This window comes from Crassostrea angulata, chromosome 2, assembly GCF_025612915.1.
Source record: "Crassostrea angulata isolate pt1a10 chromosome 2, ASM2561291v2, whole genome shotgun sequence".
In the NCBI taxonomy this organism is placed as follows: domain Eukaryota; kingdom Metazoa; phylum Mollusca; class Bivalvia; order Ostreida; family Ostreidae; genus Magallana; species Magallana angulata.
The window spans coordinates 31,363,325-31,383,864 of NC_069112.1; the positions used below are offsets into that span (position 1 = coordinate 31,363,325).

Sequence of the window (20,540 nt, forward strand, 5' to 3'; positions counted from 1 at the left end):
TGTTTCAGATTTGCTTCTGTGTGCTTACATGAACATCATCGTGTGCACAAATTTAGAGAAGGGGTGGGAGTGAGGGGTCCAGCCCCCCCCCCCCCCCCCTAATGAAAATACATATATATCAATTGTAAAATTACCAAAAATACACCTTGAACCCCATGCAATGCTCTTACAGACATGTAAACAGTCTAACCCATTGCGCTTCAATGTTAGGTAACATTATTTGGAGGGTAAATATTTAATTAATAGTTAATATACTTTACTGTTTATCTCAATAGGAAGTGTATTATACAACACCATATGCAGGTGTCCTGCACCACCTCATAGCTGTCATTTACCTAATAAAATAGTGCAAGTGGATTTGAAGAATAGGTCATAAAAATACATGCATGTTACAAATAACTGATCTTTGTCTGAAGTTACGTACACAACACAGGTCTGCAGGTCTCATTAGCAGGTACTAGTTTTACCCAGCTCTTCGATTTGATACATGTCTGTGTTTTCCATATGCAGAAAAGGATTAGTTATAATCAGCTAAAGGAATTCGTTATTGTGTTTTAATTGGATTATCATTATGATGTTGACCAATATAGGTACATGTAAGCATAATACATGTAGTAGCAGTAGCACGATATAATGAGATGCCAGCATACATAAGTTCTACTTTCACTTTCTAAATGTGAGCTCCCTTTGACAGCATACTGTATCATCATCTTTTAATATAAACGTATCAACATTACCTATCCTATCGCATTTGCAAAGTTTCTGTCGTTTTAGTTGCAAAAGTTATTTTTTTTCATTTGTCAGACTTGCACTATAGGGTTGACCCCATATTGACCCTGTATCATAAAACACTTTCTTAATAAATTTGTGTATTACATGTAAGTAAGTGTACAAGACATTTATCATTTTTATATGAGTATAATAGGAAGGAAGGAGTATTTCTTTCTTAATGTATAATAATGCATCAAATACAATATGTACAATGTAGGTCATGACCTTATGGGACTATAGCTGTTCTGACCCCACACAACAGGAAAATACAAAATATCTTCTAATGTCATTATGATGCATAAAATGGTGTAAAGTACAATAATGACCCCCAGGTGTTGTCCCCACCCCCCCCCCCCCTTTATAAAATAGGAATTGACGATACATTGTATATTTTGTTAACTTCTGAGATCTAACCACAAATTTCTTTAAACAGTCAGTAACAAACCTAATAAGTGTTTTGTTTTGTCGAGGACCTAAAGTTTGATATGTAAACAAACGTTTGTGTAGAAAACCAGTTCAAATAACGTTACGTCCGCCATGTTGCGCTATAAATTTTGACGCTTGCCTTTTAAAGAAATTTGTAAGGCAGCCACGTGACGCGTTTCATCCAATGACGTCGCGACATTCTAGTCCGAGACAAAACAAAATTTATTCTTGCTCTTTGTGTCATTGCGCGTAAAATTGTATATAGATTATGCCCCCTTGGAGACACCCTGACTCTCTAGAACTAAAAATAATAAAGTATTTTATCTTGTTCATATGTTACAGTAGTTTTTTATCCATGTGGGTAATTCATAGCCTAATGATGTCACTGCTTTGTTTAGCAGACTTTACAATTGCCCCAAATAGGCGAATACACATGCATATATATCATTTTGTTTATAATCTTAAAAATTGAATTAAGCAATTTCCAAAATGTTAATGTGCATTAGGAGAGAAAAAGCAATCAAGAAATGATTTAATTTAAAAATTTGCTACTGCACACATGTAAGAATGTATTAAGAAGACTGAATCTTAAGAACCAGGTTAGATTGGGGGGGGGGGGGTGAATGTCTAGTATAAACATTTATAATTTGAATCATTTATTGTTATTAATTTTAACTTGTCAATGAATACTAGTTATTGATCCCGAGGTAGAGATATGACCTCTGATCATATCTCAATAGATCATTTGTCAATTATGCAAGGTGTAATGTAATTTTTTTTAAGAATAACATTTTTTACTAGTTTATAAAAGTGTTTAGACACCCAAATTATATTTTGATTTTAATATATCATTCGACAATTAAGGGGTGGGGGAGAACAGTTTATATTTTAGTTGTTTGGGGGTGGGGGTTTCAAGTCATATATTTGACAATTTTTTAATGTAATCTAAAATAAGACTAAGCCATACTACAACCATGAACATGAAAAGTATAGAACAAAACACAAACTAATACATGTATTTATACATAGGAAGTATTAAAACACATAGATGATTGGTCTATATCTCGGTTCTTAAATTTAATCATATATCATGTACATATTATATTATTGTTACTTTGTTCAAGGCATTTCAGATGGTATGTAGGTCATGATTCCAAGTGCTCTTCCCGAAATTATCAAATATCATAAAAACCATTGAGATCCCCTACCTTAATCCAAAGATATTATTCCTACTTAGGTCATGGCGCATCAGATCATTATGGCATGTAAGTCATGGCCCTAAGGGGTCATCCTGACCCCCTTAGAATCAGAAATTGTCAATTATCTTTAAATTATTGATGTTTGATGATCATATCTCTATTTAATCTTTATTGTTAAGTCTCACGAATGAAATTTGGAGACTTATTGTTTTTGTATGGTTCTTAATACATGTATTATTATTCTTCGTCTTCTTCTTTTTCTTTTTTCCCGCTCTGAACTTGTTTCTTAGAGATGGCTGAACAGAATTGTACAAAACTCTATGATATGATAGGCCTGCATATCTAGTTGTGCACCCTGGTTTGATTTTTCTCATTTTGGGTTAACAAACCACTTTTCGGGGGGGGGGGGGTGTCAAAAGGGTATGGGGTCTAACAGTGAACCTTGTAGGAAGAACCGTAGACTCTAATGTAAATGGTAACTTGAAAACGGACAAAGATAATAATATAGGGTTTTCATAATCAAATATTGACTGTTACTTGCAATATATAAGGTTTATTAGATCTGACCCCTAGGGTCATCCCCACCCCCGAGGAATTTGAAATTACCATTTATTTCAGAAACTGTTATAATCATGACCCCTAAACCATATATATTCATGTTTCTGATTTTAAGGGGCATCAAATGTTATGTAGGTCATGGGCCCTGTGGGTGGTCCTGACCCCCTCAAACAGCAAGTCCCTTAATATCTTCAAAACAGTTGAGATCCCCACCCTTAAACCATATATATTCTTGTTCCTTGTGTCAAGGGGCATCAAACAGTATGTAGGTCATGGGCCCCGGGGGTGGTCATGACCCCCCTCGAACAGGAAGTGCACAAATATCTCAAAAACGGTTGATATCCCTACCCCTTAACCATATATATTCTTGATCCTTAAAGGGCATCAATAGGTATGTAGGTAATGGGCCTCAGGGTTAAATATAATTTTTCAAAAAACCGTAATGCACATCTATGGAACAGTTCCTATTATATCCCAAGATGTGATGTGTCTATCCATTAAATCATAAAAGGAGTTCTAGGATCTATGTTTTTTTGAAGTGATAAACGTCAATTTTCTTCTACTTTTTGACTCCCTGGATGAAATTTAAATTTTTAAAACCTTACTGCAAATCTATAGAACAGTTCCTATCATATTACAAGATATGATGTGTCTATTCATTAAATCATAAGAGGAGCTCTTAGATCTATGTTTTTTAAAGTATTAAACGCCAATTTTCTGATACTTTTGACTCCCTGGATGAAATTTAAATTTTCAAAACCTTATTGCACATCTATAGGACAGCCCAAATTATATCCCAAGAAATGACGTAGCTACCCCAAAAGTTGTAAGAGGAGTTCTGGGAACCATACTGTTTTTTCGTCATTTTTTGTTGCCCACTGATCCCCTTAATAAAAAAAAATTCTGGAACCTGATCATACCTCAATATGACACCCCAATCATATTCTAGAAGATCATTTGGCTACTGCCAAAAAAAATCACGTTTTAGAAACCAGTTTTTTGTAAAAAAAAAACCAAAAAAAAAACCACCAAAAAACACTTCATTTTTCAGCCATTAAATGGCCTCCAGGACAAAATTGAAAATTCCCAAACCTTATTGTGCATCTATAGGATACCCTAAAACATATTCGAAAATATGATTTGTCTACTGATGAAAATGTAGGAGGAGTTCGAGGAAAAAGTTTTTTTGTGAAAAAAACGTCATTTTTTACCAATTATTTGACCCCCCAGGACTAACAGAGAATTTTTGAAACCTTTCTACAAAACAACATGATACCCCAAATCAAACTCCAAGAGTTCAGTTTGCTGGTTTATAAGATGTAAGAGCAGTTTGAGAAAGTTAAACGTGACAGACGGACGGACGGACGGACGGAACAGGGTAACAACAATATACCCGAACTCTCTTTAGAAAGTGCGGGTATAAAAATGACATTTTACGATTTAAGTTTTCATTGATATTTTCATTTGTAATACGGTTTTGTTCCTCAGCCTGGAACTCATGAAAAATATTATTTCTATGTTGTATGATCAGGCAATATACACTGAAAACAATATTGGAGCAAGAATTTTATTGGATGTTTTTGTTTTACCATGTACACCAACTTACTAAACTTTAACAGATTTTGTGTGATTTTTTCTAGGAGTGTGAACTGAGCTCTTATTCGGTATACTGTGAAAACCTAAACAATCGTGTTTCTGATTTTGATGTATTCCCCCTCTCTATTTAGAGGTTTTTAGGTATGTCATTTTGCAGATTAACATTATCTCATAAACAATGTAACTGTGTTTCATCACTAAATTTAAATGTACCCACTAATTTCATATCACAAATGAGCGTTCGGAAATTGTACTTTGATAACACAATTTTCTGCTGGTATTAAGCTAAATATTTAGTTATTTCGTTGAATTCAATGTATGTACTTACTATACTTAAAACCTTATCATTCCTTTTTATATATACACATATGGGATTACAAAGGTATAAAATTGTTTGAAATTTAATCATTGGAGATTATTAAAAGGATTAATTAGATTTAACTTACGTTTTATACGAATAAACCCGCTATTCTATCAAATCATGATATATTTCCCGTGCTATCTGCCAATGGTGATAAGTCATTGAAACTATTCACCGGCGGCATTCGATTTTCCTCCATTTTAAACTCGGAAAACCTCTGACGTAATCCAACCGCTACACTTTTTAAAATTCAAAGTCTGATAACTCTAATTTGTTTATCATCAAGATAGTCTGCATCACCGACAAAAAAAGTTTTCTTCGGCATAATATAGTTCCTATTTACTGACTATTCGGACGATACCAAATTGTCCCAAAAGACAGCAATTATCTCCCTCGGTTTCACCTCGTGAAATAGTTGCGGTCTCGTGAAATAGAACTATCGTCCTCATAGATAGTAAATATGTATTTACTATATTAACTCTTTAAATGCTTTCATCAAACATCGATATATTTTATGGTTTTTTAAAAAGAAAAACCATTAATAAATTCAACATCCGTGAATAGATCTATTTGGTTAAACCATGTTTTGTTCTTATTTAAAATAAAAATTATTTTCCCTACAAATCTCGTTAAAACGCTCAACTTCAATTCAATTCTTGTAAATATTCCACTGTATGTACTTCAGTCTTAAGTTTCACTGAAAGGTATACATGTATATCGCTTAGGAATATTGTATTGATATCATTTTCAGTGCATAAATTGATAGACTGGTTTAAATGGCATAAGAGTTTAAAGGAAACAATATATTCATTTTCTTCACAAAATGAATCAGAAAAAAGATTACAAACTTTACATGATACACGTATGTTACCAATGGAATTAAATCAATGAAATTCCTTTGTATCTTAGACTTAAAACACGATGAAAAAACCAATTCCACGTAAATATTAATAATAATTTAATCAATACCTATTGTAGGCTAATTTATCGGGAAGGGCACGTTTAAGGGATAATGCATTTAATTATTATTGCAAGAGTAATATTAATATTGATGTAAAATAAAGAAAAAAAACTCATTGCCACGTTGCTTCATTTGGATCAATAAAGATATCACACTAAATCATTCAGACACATCGATTTCGGTATTTCTAAAGCAAACCTTAATAGACTTTGATTGCATTAAATCGCGGTTTCTGTTGTTTTCAGATACGAAAATCAGAAATTAATAATACAGTATTTGCGGAAGTACACTTAAATAAATTGTTACTGTGTTTTTTTTTTCTGATATTGCTTTCAAAACTATTAATACTTTTTAAAAAAATAATTTAGATAATGAAGCGTTTTTAATTTTCTTAACTTGAATAAGTAATTCAAACATTGTTCTTTAAAACTGTTTAAGAAAATTAGTACTAGATTTAATGGTAGACATTGGTAAAAAGGCTACGTCCGGTCAAATCATAGTGATTATTATGGATGTTTATTTTAGGGAACGTTATGGAGCAGGGGTCTGTTTATGACGAAAAATTGCCCAAAAGAAAGCGAAAAGGTTTGTATCAAAGTCTAATATAAAATCAAATAGAATTTTAAAGCGCAAAAATACAGAAACACACACACACACACCACACACACACACACACACACATACGCATAAGAACCTTCAAGTTGGGTCCTCTAACGTAACACAGGCGAATGGGAACCCCCTTTTCTAGCTGGTATTTTGCAATGGTTTTTCTGCTACGTATTTATTTTACTATTACTATTGACATGTGCTATTTGAAATTTTGATTTCACAAGTATTTAATAATAAGACAAAACACCTGCAAGTGAGGATTTCCGGTTCAGATACACCCTGCCTACTAAAGACCACAAGATACACAAGATCAATTGAGGACACCTTATACATAGTGGTAACTGAGAACATTACAGGAACGAGACTTTCTGTGGAGTTATTTGGCCTTTTATTATTTGTACTTTTAATATTGGCCATGTCTTATAAATGAGACAAAGTGCGAGCAACGTATCTGTCTTTGAGCAAAATAAACAAACAAATAAAAATTAAATGCGTTGCTTTCCGTGAAATGCTAACACTTTTAAATAAAACCAATGGTTTTACATACAGGTAGTGTATGTCAATGAAATGACTTAAGTTTTCTCGGTTTGACCTCTATTATAGGTAATCATAGTCAAAATGCATAATTTTGATCTGTCATGATATCCGAGTTTTAAATATTCTATGAAAAATAAAAGTAAAAACAATAGAATTTTACTGGCCTTCCAATCTTTTTACTTATCAACGCAAATTTTAAAAACATTATATATATGTATATTTTGACAGAACTATTGATAATTATTCTTGATAAAATCATTTCTTTCTAAATAATGATATGTAAACACCTATGTCATTTACTAAGATTGCATTGGATCATGTTTGTCGTCTAAATAGGACTTTATTCGTACGCACAAACTGCAATCTATCAACGTTGTTTTACAATAATGTAAAATAATACTTTCATCAGTTATTGTAATAAAAACAAAATAATATATAGACAGTTGATTAATACAGTGCAAGAAAAGTAACAAATACGCCGTAAATCATCTACTAATGAGTACTGTAGTTACATAGTCAAACTAATACACATCAAATGAGGACTTTGATACACACTGTCAACATAGGTCATATTGATATACATACCGTCAAATGGGGACTTTAATATACACACTGTCAACCGAGGTCATATTGATACACATACCGTCAAATGGGGACTTTGATATACACACCGTCAACAGAGGTGATTTGATACACATACCTTCAAATGGAGACTTTGATATACACACCGTCAAATGAGGACTTTGTTATACACACTGTCAACCGAGATCATATTGATACACACACCGTCAAATGGGGACTTTGATATACACACTGTCAACAGAGGTCAAATTGATACACACACCGTCAAATGGGGACTAAAACAAACGAATGCTGAACGAATGAAGAACGAACAGACTGTGAACGGTATATGAATGCTAAACGGAATTTGGTGAGCGCTTAGTGAACAATGATTATACGGAGCGCGCGAACGAAGGACGGAATCTAGCGCTAGGGACGGTGAACGTACGATAAACGCTAGATGAACGATTGATTTGGAATACATCGGGCGTTTTAATTGATTGTACATATGTTATAATTATGAAAAGATAGATAAATCGCATTTAAGAGGGCTGGATGGTAGTGGCCATTTTTAGACTTTATTAATCTTCTAGGAAGAAGAGCTATGTATAAAGATATAGAAAAATATTAAAATTTTAAAGCTAAAATATATGGATTTTTTTTTACTAAATGATAGTTTACAATAGAACAAATCATATCTAAAAACTAAAGGAAGATCTGACCACCCAGCCTCTACTGAAATCATATGCAAGCGTATTAGCCAGTCAACAAACGGAAACCCTCACTCCATCCTCACCATTCAGAGTAGACACAAATAGTGCACCTCAGACAACATCAAGTCCAACCTCGTTTAACCAAAGCAATCTACCGAGTACCCTCCACATTTGCCCAATGGTGACGATAAATTAAATCGTATTAAAACTGCCGAAATGCGCAAAAATCCCAAAATCCCCACGAGTAAAAGTAAACCATGCACTGATCACGGAAATCAGTTAAAGCATCCACCCAAAACTGAAAAACTCGGTACCCGAAAAACACAAACACAGCCACAGCAGTGCTCTGTCAGCTGATGTTAGCCTGCATTCCGTTCATCCTAATGATAGTGTTCAATCTAGCAATAAAAACGACATATTTAAAGGAGTCAACTACAATTAAACGAAATGCGAGGTTACGCACATGATTCTATTCAAACCCCGATCTACCCGATCACAGCTGACCGCTAAGATCAACGTTCTACTTGGCCAGGCAGACAGAATAGAGACCTTTGGCCTTCGGGGGTAAGGTGTCGCAAGTGGCTCAGTAACCGAGACTGGGAAGCCCGTTGGAACGCGCGCCATTGTGATGATGACGAGTCAAACTCTCGGAGTAAAAACCGACGTGAAATGCGCGACCGTGATTGGTCCGCCAGTCGTTACGGAAAAAACGATTATCGAGACTAACTGTTATAAAACAATCTCCTTAGACATTGTTATATTACAACTATGGGTAGATATTTAGTAACACTTGTGTTTCCTGCATTACTTCTTTGCCTGTATAGTGTATCCTCTCATACTATGCGCATTATGTCTTGGAATGTAAGGGGCGCTATGTCGTCTACAATATGTCAAATCTCTTAGATGACACACAATGTGATGTTGCTATTGTAACAGAACATAAGTTGAAAGACATTCAAAATGTCAAAATGTATTTAGATTCAATACACAAAAACTATTTTAGTATTGTAAAAGTGGATAACAATACTGATAGCACTGCTAACAACGTTTGTTTCATTGGTAAGGAAGGTGTTGCATTTTTGATTTAAAAAAACCCAATCTCATGTATTCAGTCAAAGAAATACCTTGTCTTGAATCAAATCGTGTCATTGGTGTCGAGGTTGAAATCTCCGGTGGTAATTTGTATATTTTTGGTGTATATATGCCTGCTGACAACAATATTGATGCTTTATATATGTATAAGCTGAATACTGTAGAATCATGGTATAATTACTATAGTACATATGGTGATGTACTAATAGCTGGTGACTTAAATAGTAGTTGTATTAGCAGAAACCATACAAACGCTATGAAAGATAAAGGCATTGACGGCCTTTATCACAAGATGTTGTATTTGTATGCCTAGTGTAGATTTTAACATCCAAGGTGAAAAACATACTTTTATTCCCAAATGTACAATGCTAGATTATATCTTGTTTAGCAAAATTTTTGTAAGTAATCTTATTAGGTACAGAATTTTCGAAGAGGGTCTGATACCAATTACATCAGATCACTTGCCAGTGCTTGCTGAATTTAGATTCTCATGTACACATCAGTTTTTGAACCGCTCGAACGCAAAATTCCCAGCTTGGCACAAAGCTTCTGCAGACGCTATTGTAGCCTACAGGACAAGTACGCACCACGTGTTAGAGAAATTACTGTCCCGTCAAGTACACACACTGGCCGACATGAACACTTTGTAGACGATCTCGTCTCAACACTTACAAAGTCAGCCACACATAACATTCCGCATTCTGGCTACAATCCCCATACCCGTCCTGGTTGGACAAAAGATGTAAAGCATCTCCACACTAAAGAGCGAGAAATGCGCCGGATTTAGCTGGCGGAAGGTAGACCAAGGGGCATGATATTCGAATTCTACCGGAACTACAAGCGCGCATAAGAGACACTTTAGAGTTGCGTTAGACAACGAATTTAACAACTATATGAAATCCGTATACCATGACCTTGACACACGCAGCCGAATGTGATATTAGGCTTTTCTGGAAGTTAGTAAAACGACAGAAGAATAGAACCTCTCGCACCTATCCGGAAATTCGCGACGACAATGGAAATATCTACAACAACCCTTCGGGAGTTGCAGAAGCATTCGCTTTATACTTCAAAAATATATATTCTCTTTCGGACCACGATTCGTTTGATGACGCATTTCGGTGTCGCGTTGAAACTAAATTCTCATAAATCGAAAAAGACTGCTCTGAGCTGAAAGGAGAACTTCCAGGCGGACCATTAACAACCGACGAACTGCTACCAATCATCCGGAACCTCAACCGAATGAAAGCACCTGGCCTAAACAAGATCACGTACGAACATATCATCTTCGGTGGAGAATTAGCAACCCAGGTCGTTGTCAAACTATTTAACGAAATCGTCATCCAAGGTAGTGAGACCCAGGGAAAAAGTATAAGTCGATCGGTATTCGTTTTACAAGATTTATTAAAACTCCGCAAACTTATTACACTATTCCGCGAGGTCGGGAGTCGGTGGCACGAGCGCCTTGACTGCATACCTGTTAACCCTCCCGCATTGCGCGGGAGACTCCCGCAAAACGGCCTAAAAATCTAAGATCTCCCGCATCCAACCTATCTCCCGCGCGGGAGACAAATTTCTCCCGCAATCGTATTTGTCTTCCCCGTAGTACCCCCCCCCCCCTCCTAATTCTGAATCTTTACATGCAAATTTCAACAACGAAAGCGGGTTTTTCTCTGATTTTGAGCTAAAAAAGCTGCTGTGTAGCTTGAATATCAAAATCCATCCAAGTACTGTCTACCGTGATCATAGTATGACATGTTATAGTCCAGTTTACTTTTTACGATTACTTCCGGTTTTGACATAAATCAGTTACGTATTTAGTTATGCATAGGCCTTATAAAAAAATAAGTGAAAGCTTAAAACATCTTGATTTTACTCTGTAACACCAAAGAAAACAATACACAGCCAGTGGTGTCACTTAACAGGTGCACAGGTGAAGCACCCAAGCCACGTGCAGTAAGTCGTGACTAATTCTGTCTGGCCAGCACGGTCGGTAAAAACCAAAGTGAGTTTGGAACACTGAGTGTTTACACAAGCTACCGATAAAGGTGAAGCTCGAGGAAAAAGTGTAAAAGCATTTCACAAGAGTTTTTAAAGTTAATAGTACCGGTACTATGAATTACAGGGATGCTATAGACATTACAACAGAGATCATTTTTAAATAATACTGGAGAAATGCATGTTGTTTTGTGAATTAAAAATCTTTCCTATATATAAGGCAAAAAATAATTTTAATGAATATTATTTACTGGTATTTTCCTAACTGGGTTTCACTGCATATTCAAAATACGCAAAATAAATTTTCTGTGTTTACCCTACCGGTAGATGTCAGCTTACAGTGATGGTTCAATACTCAACAATAAGACTTAATATAAAAAGTGGCACTATTGACTTCTTGTATTGTACCATGCGAACAAATTAATAGTTTTCTGAACACAACACAAGTTGTAATTGCACACTGGTAGTCTAAGAAATAATAAAATTTAAAATGATTGCAAATGCATTATTTAAATGGTAAAATAAGGTATCTAACAGTAATTTTAATATATATTTGCATTTCACGTGAAAAAACGTCGTTTACGCAAAATCTCCCCCTTAGCCAAGTTGGTAAGGGGGAGATTCTCCCACATAGCAGCTTTGAAAGGTTAACAGGTATGTGACTGTCGCTCTCCAACTGCCGAATAATTGAACATGGCAACCAATTACATATAGATAACAAAACATTTTTAACAAAAGATAATAATAGAAAAGTAAATATAGAGCGTTACTTCAATTAACGGATTACTAAGATAAACTGTGAGTAAATTAAGGGTGTCCGGATCAAAGTCACTCAACGCCAGTGACAGGGGAAAAGGTGTCATGTCCAACGGGAACATTTCACACGGTGATAGTAGAATCCCTTTTTCTTGGAAGAAGGGCTTTATAGTCCCCTTATTCAAAGGAGGAGACAAACCAAAAACTTCATGTAATAGTTACAGACCGGTCGCTTTATTATCGTGTTTCCTCAAAATATTCGAAAGTGTTCTCAACAACAGTATAAAACAACATATTATTGACTCCAGTCTGTTTCCTTGTACGCAACAACAGGGATTCCAGGGAAAACTCGGCTGCTTAACAGCCTCCTTTAATTTACATGAAACTATTTATCATAACCTGGAACAAGGAAATAGTGTGTATGTCATCTTTCTGGACAGTACCAAAGCTTTCGATACTGTGTGGAGGCATGGGCTCCTAGTTAAGCTCTTTAACATGGGTATAAAGGGACAATTGTGGTCTATTCTACATGACTGTAATATGGACACTTGTAAATCAAACACAGTCTATATGGTTTCCAGTGCAACAAGGTGTTAGATAAGGGGGTGTTTTGTCGACCTTTTTCTATCTAGTATACATTAACGACTTGATTTTAGCTCTTGAGCAGTCATCTAAGAACACAGGGATACCTAATATTACAAGTAACTGTCCTTAATTAGCTGATGACATCTCGTGCATTGGTTTAACGCCACGATCACTACAGAACATGCTTAATATCGCTTATGAATACTGTACAAAGTGGCTGTAAGTACATAGTCAAACTAATACACATCAAATGCATATGAGAACTTTGATAGACACTGTCAACAGAGGTCATATTGATATACATACCGTCAAATGGGGACTTTGATATACACACCGTCAAATGAGGACTTTGATATACACACTGTCAACCAGGGATGGGGTAATTGAAAAAAGTATTTGTAATTGAGTGTAATTAATTACATTTTTCAAAGTAATTGAAAGTAATTTGTAATTGAGTCTGTCTTCAATCACAAGTAATTGAATGTATTTAAATACATTCCAAAAATATTGTGTATTTTCAATTACTTTTCAATTACATTTCAATTACTTTTTTTCCAAGTTTAAAATATAAAAAAAGTGTCTTATAATGATAAATAGATTTTATACATGTTTGGCATGGACTTTTGTTTATACAATAATTAAATGTCCCATAATGTTTCATATGTTTATACAGCATAACACACTGCCCAGGGCAATAGGAACAGATCTAACTTCGTGGAGGTGTGAACTCCTCTAATACCCAAGAATCCCCATCGATTTTAGACCTAAGGGTGTCAAAATATCTCATTCTTGTGAATTATAGCAATTATTATTTATATACTGATATGCTGTACTGTCGAAAGTTGTACTTTCTGAAAAAAACATAGTTTTAATATGTGATTAAAAATTAATTCACTATAGAGAAAATATTTTTCAGAACCAAAAATGAACTCAATGGTACTTAATGAATTTAATGTAAAAGAATTTTTTTCTAGAAATTTTCAAGAAATCTGATGTGAACTGAACTATACAACCTTTAAAAACATAACCGTACATAAAGCTCTGTATATCTTAATGCTGTTAATATATGTATAAGTTCTCAAGATTTAAAGAAATAAAACTAAAGTATTTGAAATGTAATTAATTACATTTATCAAAGTAATTGAGAGTAATTAATTACATTTTAAAAAATCAATGTAATTGTAATTGCAAGTAACTGATAAAATTGTCAATGTATTTGAAAGTAATTAAATACTTTTCAAAGTAATTGACCCCAACTCTGCTGTCAACCGAGATCATATTGATACACACACCGTCAAATGGGGACTTTGATATACACACTGTCAACAGAGGTCAAATTGATACACACACCGTCGAATGGGGACTAGAATTAACGAATGCTTAACGAACGGAGAACGAACAGACTGTGAACGATATCTGAACGCTAAACGGAATTTGGTGAGCGTTTAGTGAACAATGATTATACAGAGCGCGCGAACGAAGGACAGACTCTAGCGCTAAGGACGGTGAACGTACGATAAACGCTATATGAACGATTGATTTGGAATACATCGGGCGTTTTAATTGATTGTACATATGTTATAATTATGAAAAGATAGATACATCGCATTTAAGAGGGCTAGATGGTAGTGGCCATTTTTAGACTTTATTAATCTTCTAGGAAGAAGAGCTATGTATAAAGATATAGAAAAATATTAAAATTTCAAAGCTAAAATATATGGATTTTTTTTTTTAACTAAATGATAGTTTACAACAAAACAAATCATATCTAAAAACTAAAGGAAGATCTGACCACATACCCTCCTTGATAAGACGTACAAGAACACTTCTATGTAAATATATCGTTGAAATATAGGACTGGCATTGGTCTCAGTCTTTACAAAAAGCATGTCAGTTTCCGTTCCGGTCAATGACTTCAAGCCACTTGTTATTTGTTTCTCATGCATTGCTTTGGTTCTGTAGTCAATACACGTAACGTGTAAAGATAGAATAAACTATTTCACAGTCCTTGTCTGAGCAACATGATATGTGGACGCAATGTTAGTTCCTATCATTAAATAAATCATCTTGTATTTCTCAGTTCACTTTTAACAATGCAATTACTTCAAATGCTTGTACTTTCAACCCATTTCTTTGGATAATTAGAGCCATTGGAGTAAATTATACATATTATGAAATGAAATTTAAGAAATAAAATGTCGTTACTGAAATGTAGCCCCACAGCTGAAAACCCTGATCAAGGTATATGGTATTGTCTTATAAAGAAATAGCTGCATCTTCTATGCAGCATCTTCCTCAAGTATTATTTCCAAGTAATGTTCTTAAAAGACAAATTCAAAAGTTTTGCTCGGCACGAGTTGTTGCATTAACATCTTTAGATGTAACTTAGTGTACCCCCTCCTTCCGGTTCGTTGGTTTGTGGCAACGCACTTTGAAAAAATTAAGCACAATGAATTTTTTTTTTCAAAGTGCATTAAATTTGGGACGAAATCAACGCACTTTGTTTTCAAACTGCGTTTTTAAGGCCATTTTTCATGCAAAAACCTTTGAAGGTCAATTTAAAAATTGCTAATATGGAAGTTTACGTTCAAAATACAAATTTGAAAAATTTAGAAATATGCACAGTAGATAATACCAAAGTAACATACATGAGAGAATCGACTTCTGATTATATGTGTATGTTGGTGGATAAATTGCAGACAGCGACATTTTCTACGTATTTTTGTCTCTCGTACTTCAAACAGCACGTGGTAATTTGTTGTGGAATGAACTGCTGATTTTGATTGACTGGAGTACGTGGACTCGCCTGTAACTAATTGATTGAATTTAAGCATTATCATTAAACGATTAATTTTATGTAAACTGAAATTTTATGAATTGTGATGAGATAGTGTAATTGATATTCATGTTCGTTTATGTTAAATTCCATGTACACCTTTCTCTCTTTCTTTATCTCTCTCCTGTCGTGGGACGGAACAATTTTTAAAAAGAAGCACATTTTTAGACTATACATTAAATATTAGAGAATATAAATTTAATACATGTATTGTACTTTAAATTCTTTATGAGAATTTTTTTTAAATCGGGCCTTGAATTATATCAAAGACAAGATCACGTAAAAAAAAAACCATTTTATTTACCGATATATGTTTGCGAGCTATTAAAAAATATCTTAAAACTGCATCGCATATTATTGTATATGAAAATGTACTTAAACATATATCATTCTTTAATATAAATTATAAAAATATTGTATATTTTTCAAGGCTTTTTTTTTTACGTGTTCTTTATTGCGTCATATTTATCAAAAATTAACAACACGCTGGGATCTTTGACATACTGGAAAACTTGATTCATTTTACATTCATTTGTATTGCAGATGATAATGTAAATAAAGCATTATGAAGATAAAAACAAAACAATGTAACTCGTCAATCGTGTAACGAATTCCCGGATACATGTGCATTTAGCGTATTTTGAAGGCAGGCTTTGATGTTATATGACATCGGCACAATTCGTAGTAGGTTTAAGTTTTTAGTTTTTACAATAGTTACTCCAGCTTCTGATGATCTCGCTGAATTAATTCAATTTGATTTCATCGCGTGCATACAACTGTTTTCATATCTTCTTTTTTTTCTGAGAACGATCTTTTCACTTTGGAGTTCCGAATTGAATGACAATAACTAATGAACTTTGAGTGAACGATTTGAGAACACAAGTTGAACGCACGGTGAGCGAATGGTTAACGCCTTATGAACGGTAAGCGCGAGCGCTTTGTGAACGGAGAGCGCACAGTTAGCGACGCTCGACTGAACGCACGGAAATCGAACGTAATTTTTTAGAGAATGTACCGTCAAAATGAAAACTCTTATATATGCACTCTCAAATGAGGTCAAATTGATACATATACCGTCAAATGAGGACTTTAATAAACGTACACACACTGCCAACTGAGAATCAGTTTGTCTCAAATTTAGTAACAATCGCTTCGTGAGTACATAACTGAAAAACACATTAAATTACGGTAAAAAATATACACACAGCTCAGGCACGTAGCATCGTTTTTGAAATTGTGTGGAGGGGGGGGGGGGAGCAGACTTCACAATTCACAAGCAAAAAAACCTAATTCGCCAATCGGGTCTGAAAGTTACACAAACTTGCATTATAGTGCTTATTTTGTTCATTTCCAAATGCATACCATTTTTTACAAAGTATGTGTGTGTGTGGGGGAGGGGGGGGGGGGGCAGATGCCTCCAAATTCAAATTTATATATTTCTTAAAAAATCTCTGATGCCCCTGCCCCCCCCCCCCCCCCCCGCTATATGCCTGCAGCTGATTATTATCACTTCAATTTCATCGGTACTTTTCGCACAACTTTGATAATTGCAACCAATCAGTGAATGATGCACGGATTTCACCAGTGATTAAGTTTATGGTCATGGGGCGGCTATTATAATCGTCGCAGCTGTCAAAATAGATTGTGTCGCTGTGCATTAATAGTGAAAACATTTATTTATTATTTTCACTTAAACAATATAATGCTGTCTTTGATGATTTACGCGGGAATGAAGGAAGCGACATTGGAGAAAAAATACATAACCAGCGTGGTTATATTTACATCTTTCTTTTAAGGTGGTAAGGAACACCTCCATATTGCGACGTGGTTCCTATCGAAATAAACAAAAAATTCAGTTTAATTCTATATAATTTTTCTTTCACAAGTATGTACCTAACAGCTAAGCGCAATCAATTAAAGCGTCGGTTCCGAATCTGTACGTCATGAGTTCGTATCCTTCGGGGCTTTTACAATTTTTACCTTTCCAAAAAAAATTTAATTAACGTATTGGCAAATATTGTAAAATTTAAAAATTCTAAACCGATGAAAGCATTTTGATTATAATGTACTTTTATTCACATTAATATCGCCAGGTGCCCCATACCACCTTAACTTAAACAATAAAATGCTTACTTTGGTGATTCATGCGGGTATGAATTTGCGATATTGCAAAGATGCGACCGCAAAGCTCGAGTATACAAGAAAGAGTGAAAGTCGAAGGCAGAAGAGCGATCCTCCTTCCTTTGGATTCATGTTGTTTTTTTTAATCTTATTCTTATTTTGAACTTAGTGTCTTATAAAAGAATTATTAAAGAAGACCATGCGGCTTAAATGTTATGCTGTATAATAACATAACAAAAATCATAGTTTTCTTACAATGTTTTTTCATACACGAATTTCTTTGCAAAGAATGAATCCTCTAAACACTGCGATCTTTTCCCTGTTTTAACAATATTTTTTACACATTTTTTTTTTGGTGGGGGGGGGGGGGGTTTCGAAATAGCAAGGTCGTGCTTCGGCTTACGCATGGAAAGAAATATAAACATTTAGTGAAATTCTGAATCATTGTGTATAACTTGATAAATGTTTTGTGTAAATTGATAAATATCAAGATAAATGCATCAAAATAATGTTCCTTAGTTATAAAAGTATCGAATAAGGATTAATACGAAGCTGGCATAGCATAGTTAATAAAGTAGCGCGAGACGTTATGTATGCGCAGATAGTTAAGTTTGCCGGATGCACTGTGATCGACCGAAGCCGATCACAAAAATTGTATACTTCAGTGCAAACTTAGCCGTTACGGCTATGTAGGTCATTGTATAATTTGAATAAAAAGGCGGGCGTCATTCAAGCGTGCGAATAGTATGCATGAGTATATTAGCGTGTGTTCGAGGTGTATATCATTTTTTTAAGTGATACCAAAGAAAGCAATCTAAAAACCACCTCACCTTTTTCTAGCTTGAAACCGACAAAGTATAATAGAAATTTAGATTTTGTTTTTACTGCTTGACTTACGAGATGTCTTTGAAATTATTTAATGGCAAATAATTCGTTGGATTAAAATGTACGCTTAAAATGCAAATCGAATATGTAAACAGAACGCCTGACAATGGATACAATATTTTCCATAATTTACAGAACCTTTTTTTCTTAAGAGATAATTAGATCTTATTATATTTCCGTGAATTTCTAGAATTTATTTTATTAAGCATATAATTTTGAAAAATCTGAGTGTTCCGACAAATATGCGGTTAAATTGAACTACGCTCTTTGTATTGGGAATAAATCGTTTTAAAAAATTGTAATTAAATATCAGTATTATCACTTCTAAAAAAAATCAGTGCAGGTACAGTCCAGAAAACTAACGGGCATGATTTGACTCTGAAGTACATTGCATGTCTCTGAATTTCTGTGTACAACAGTACTGATGCAACATGCGTACTTATGCAACATGCGCACAGCTCCTCACTAAGCGTGCTCAAGACTTGAACTGGCAGTACCAATATTTGATAGGGTCCTCCTTGTCCAATGCATCAAACTGCACCCACAAAAAGGATTTTGATGAGACATGATGTGATTTGATTTTCGATCACGATGTGGAATAGGTATGCTAAAAGCGTGATTGTGAATAGAGTTGAATCACGTGCACGTGATTGTTAATCATGAGGGCAAGACGGGTTGAAATTCGTAAACAAAGCACCTAATAGAGACACGCACACAAGATTTTGCACTTTTTAAACAAAAAACAAGTGAACGCACGGCTGTTTCAATTTATTCCATGGATGTGAATGATTAATGTTACTGCTTTCATTAACCATATTTACGAAAACTTGAAACATTAAAATAAATGCGCTCATATAGAAAACAGGCTCTCAAAATGAGCAATGAGAAATCGATGTAAACAACATACCCCTGCTATATTAATCAAGGCAATGTGTTATTACACTGCATGGAAGTAAGAATTTAAAAACCTCAATATGTAGAAAATCTTTAATTTCTTTTGCAAATTACGGGGGGGGGGGGGGGGGAAGTTGTTGACGTTTAGAAGATTTTTCTTATTATACATGTCATTTCATTACGCAAAGCTGAATCAAACCATGGCTTATCTTTTGGTCCTATAGTTAACTTATTTTTCCGGAATAGTTTTTCTATTGTGTGCTGGAAAAATACATGTACAACATGTACATGCATTTTAAGTACCGGTTTGATCGACAGCGCCGATTTAAACATGCGTAACTTTATGATCACTCATGGAGTCATGGGTGGAGCTCAAATTGATACACATATTGTCAAATGGGGACTTTAATATACTCACAGTCAAATAAGGTCAATTTGATACACACGCGGACAAATGAGGACTTCATTGCACATACGCACACAGGCAAAAAGAATTTTGCCTAAAAAGTGGTTACTTGTTCTTTACCCAGCCGAGCTGTGACCATGCACATTAAAATGTGGTTATAATACTGTTACAATTTTTAATCCACTGAAGAGCCTAGAGGTTTGCAATTGAATTTATAGAAGTAAATCAAAAAAGAAATTTAAAAATTGCATTTTGTGATTAAACCAATGGGCATCTGCACTATCTTGTAAGCCCAAGTACTTTTTTTCATAATACATGTACATGTATGTAAATATATATATTTTCATAAAAGATTTCCTTTAACTTAGATTAAAACGTGGGGCAAAACTTACGAGACTAGAGTCTGTAATAGGTCGTCATCTGCCTATAAACAATAACAATTTTATTACGTAATCTATAAATTTCTTGTAATTTACGCATTGATATATAGTTGATCGCATGACAGTTTCATGTTAAATTAGCGATACTTTGAGCAAGCTCACAAATGATAACCCCCGCTATGAATTTTTTTTTGCTGTTCTACACAGAAATATAAAAGGCCGCGCTTAACAAAAGAACTTTAAAAATATGACAAAATTAAAAATGCACATAATGCAAAATTTATTTAGTATTTTA

General features: G+C 34.4%; 1 protein-coding gene across 1 annotated transcript in view; it reads left to right on the forward strand.

Moving 5' to 3' along the window:
- Positions 1-20,540, forward strand: part of LOC128173124 (uncharacterized) — a 38,841-nt gene that overhangs the window by 1,319 nt on the left and 16,982 nt on the right. The window contains exons 2-3 of the mRNA XM_052838845.1: positions 4,595-4,691; positions 6,398-6,457. Coding sequence (XP_052694805.1) covers positions 6,406-6,457 — 52 coding nt within the window. The 5' untranslated portion in view covers positions 4,595-4,691; positions 6,398-6,405. The remainder of the gene's footprint in view (positions 1-4,594; positions 4,692-6,397; positions 6,458-20,540) is intronic.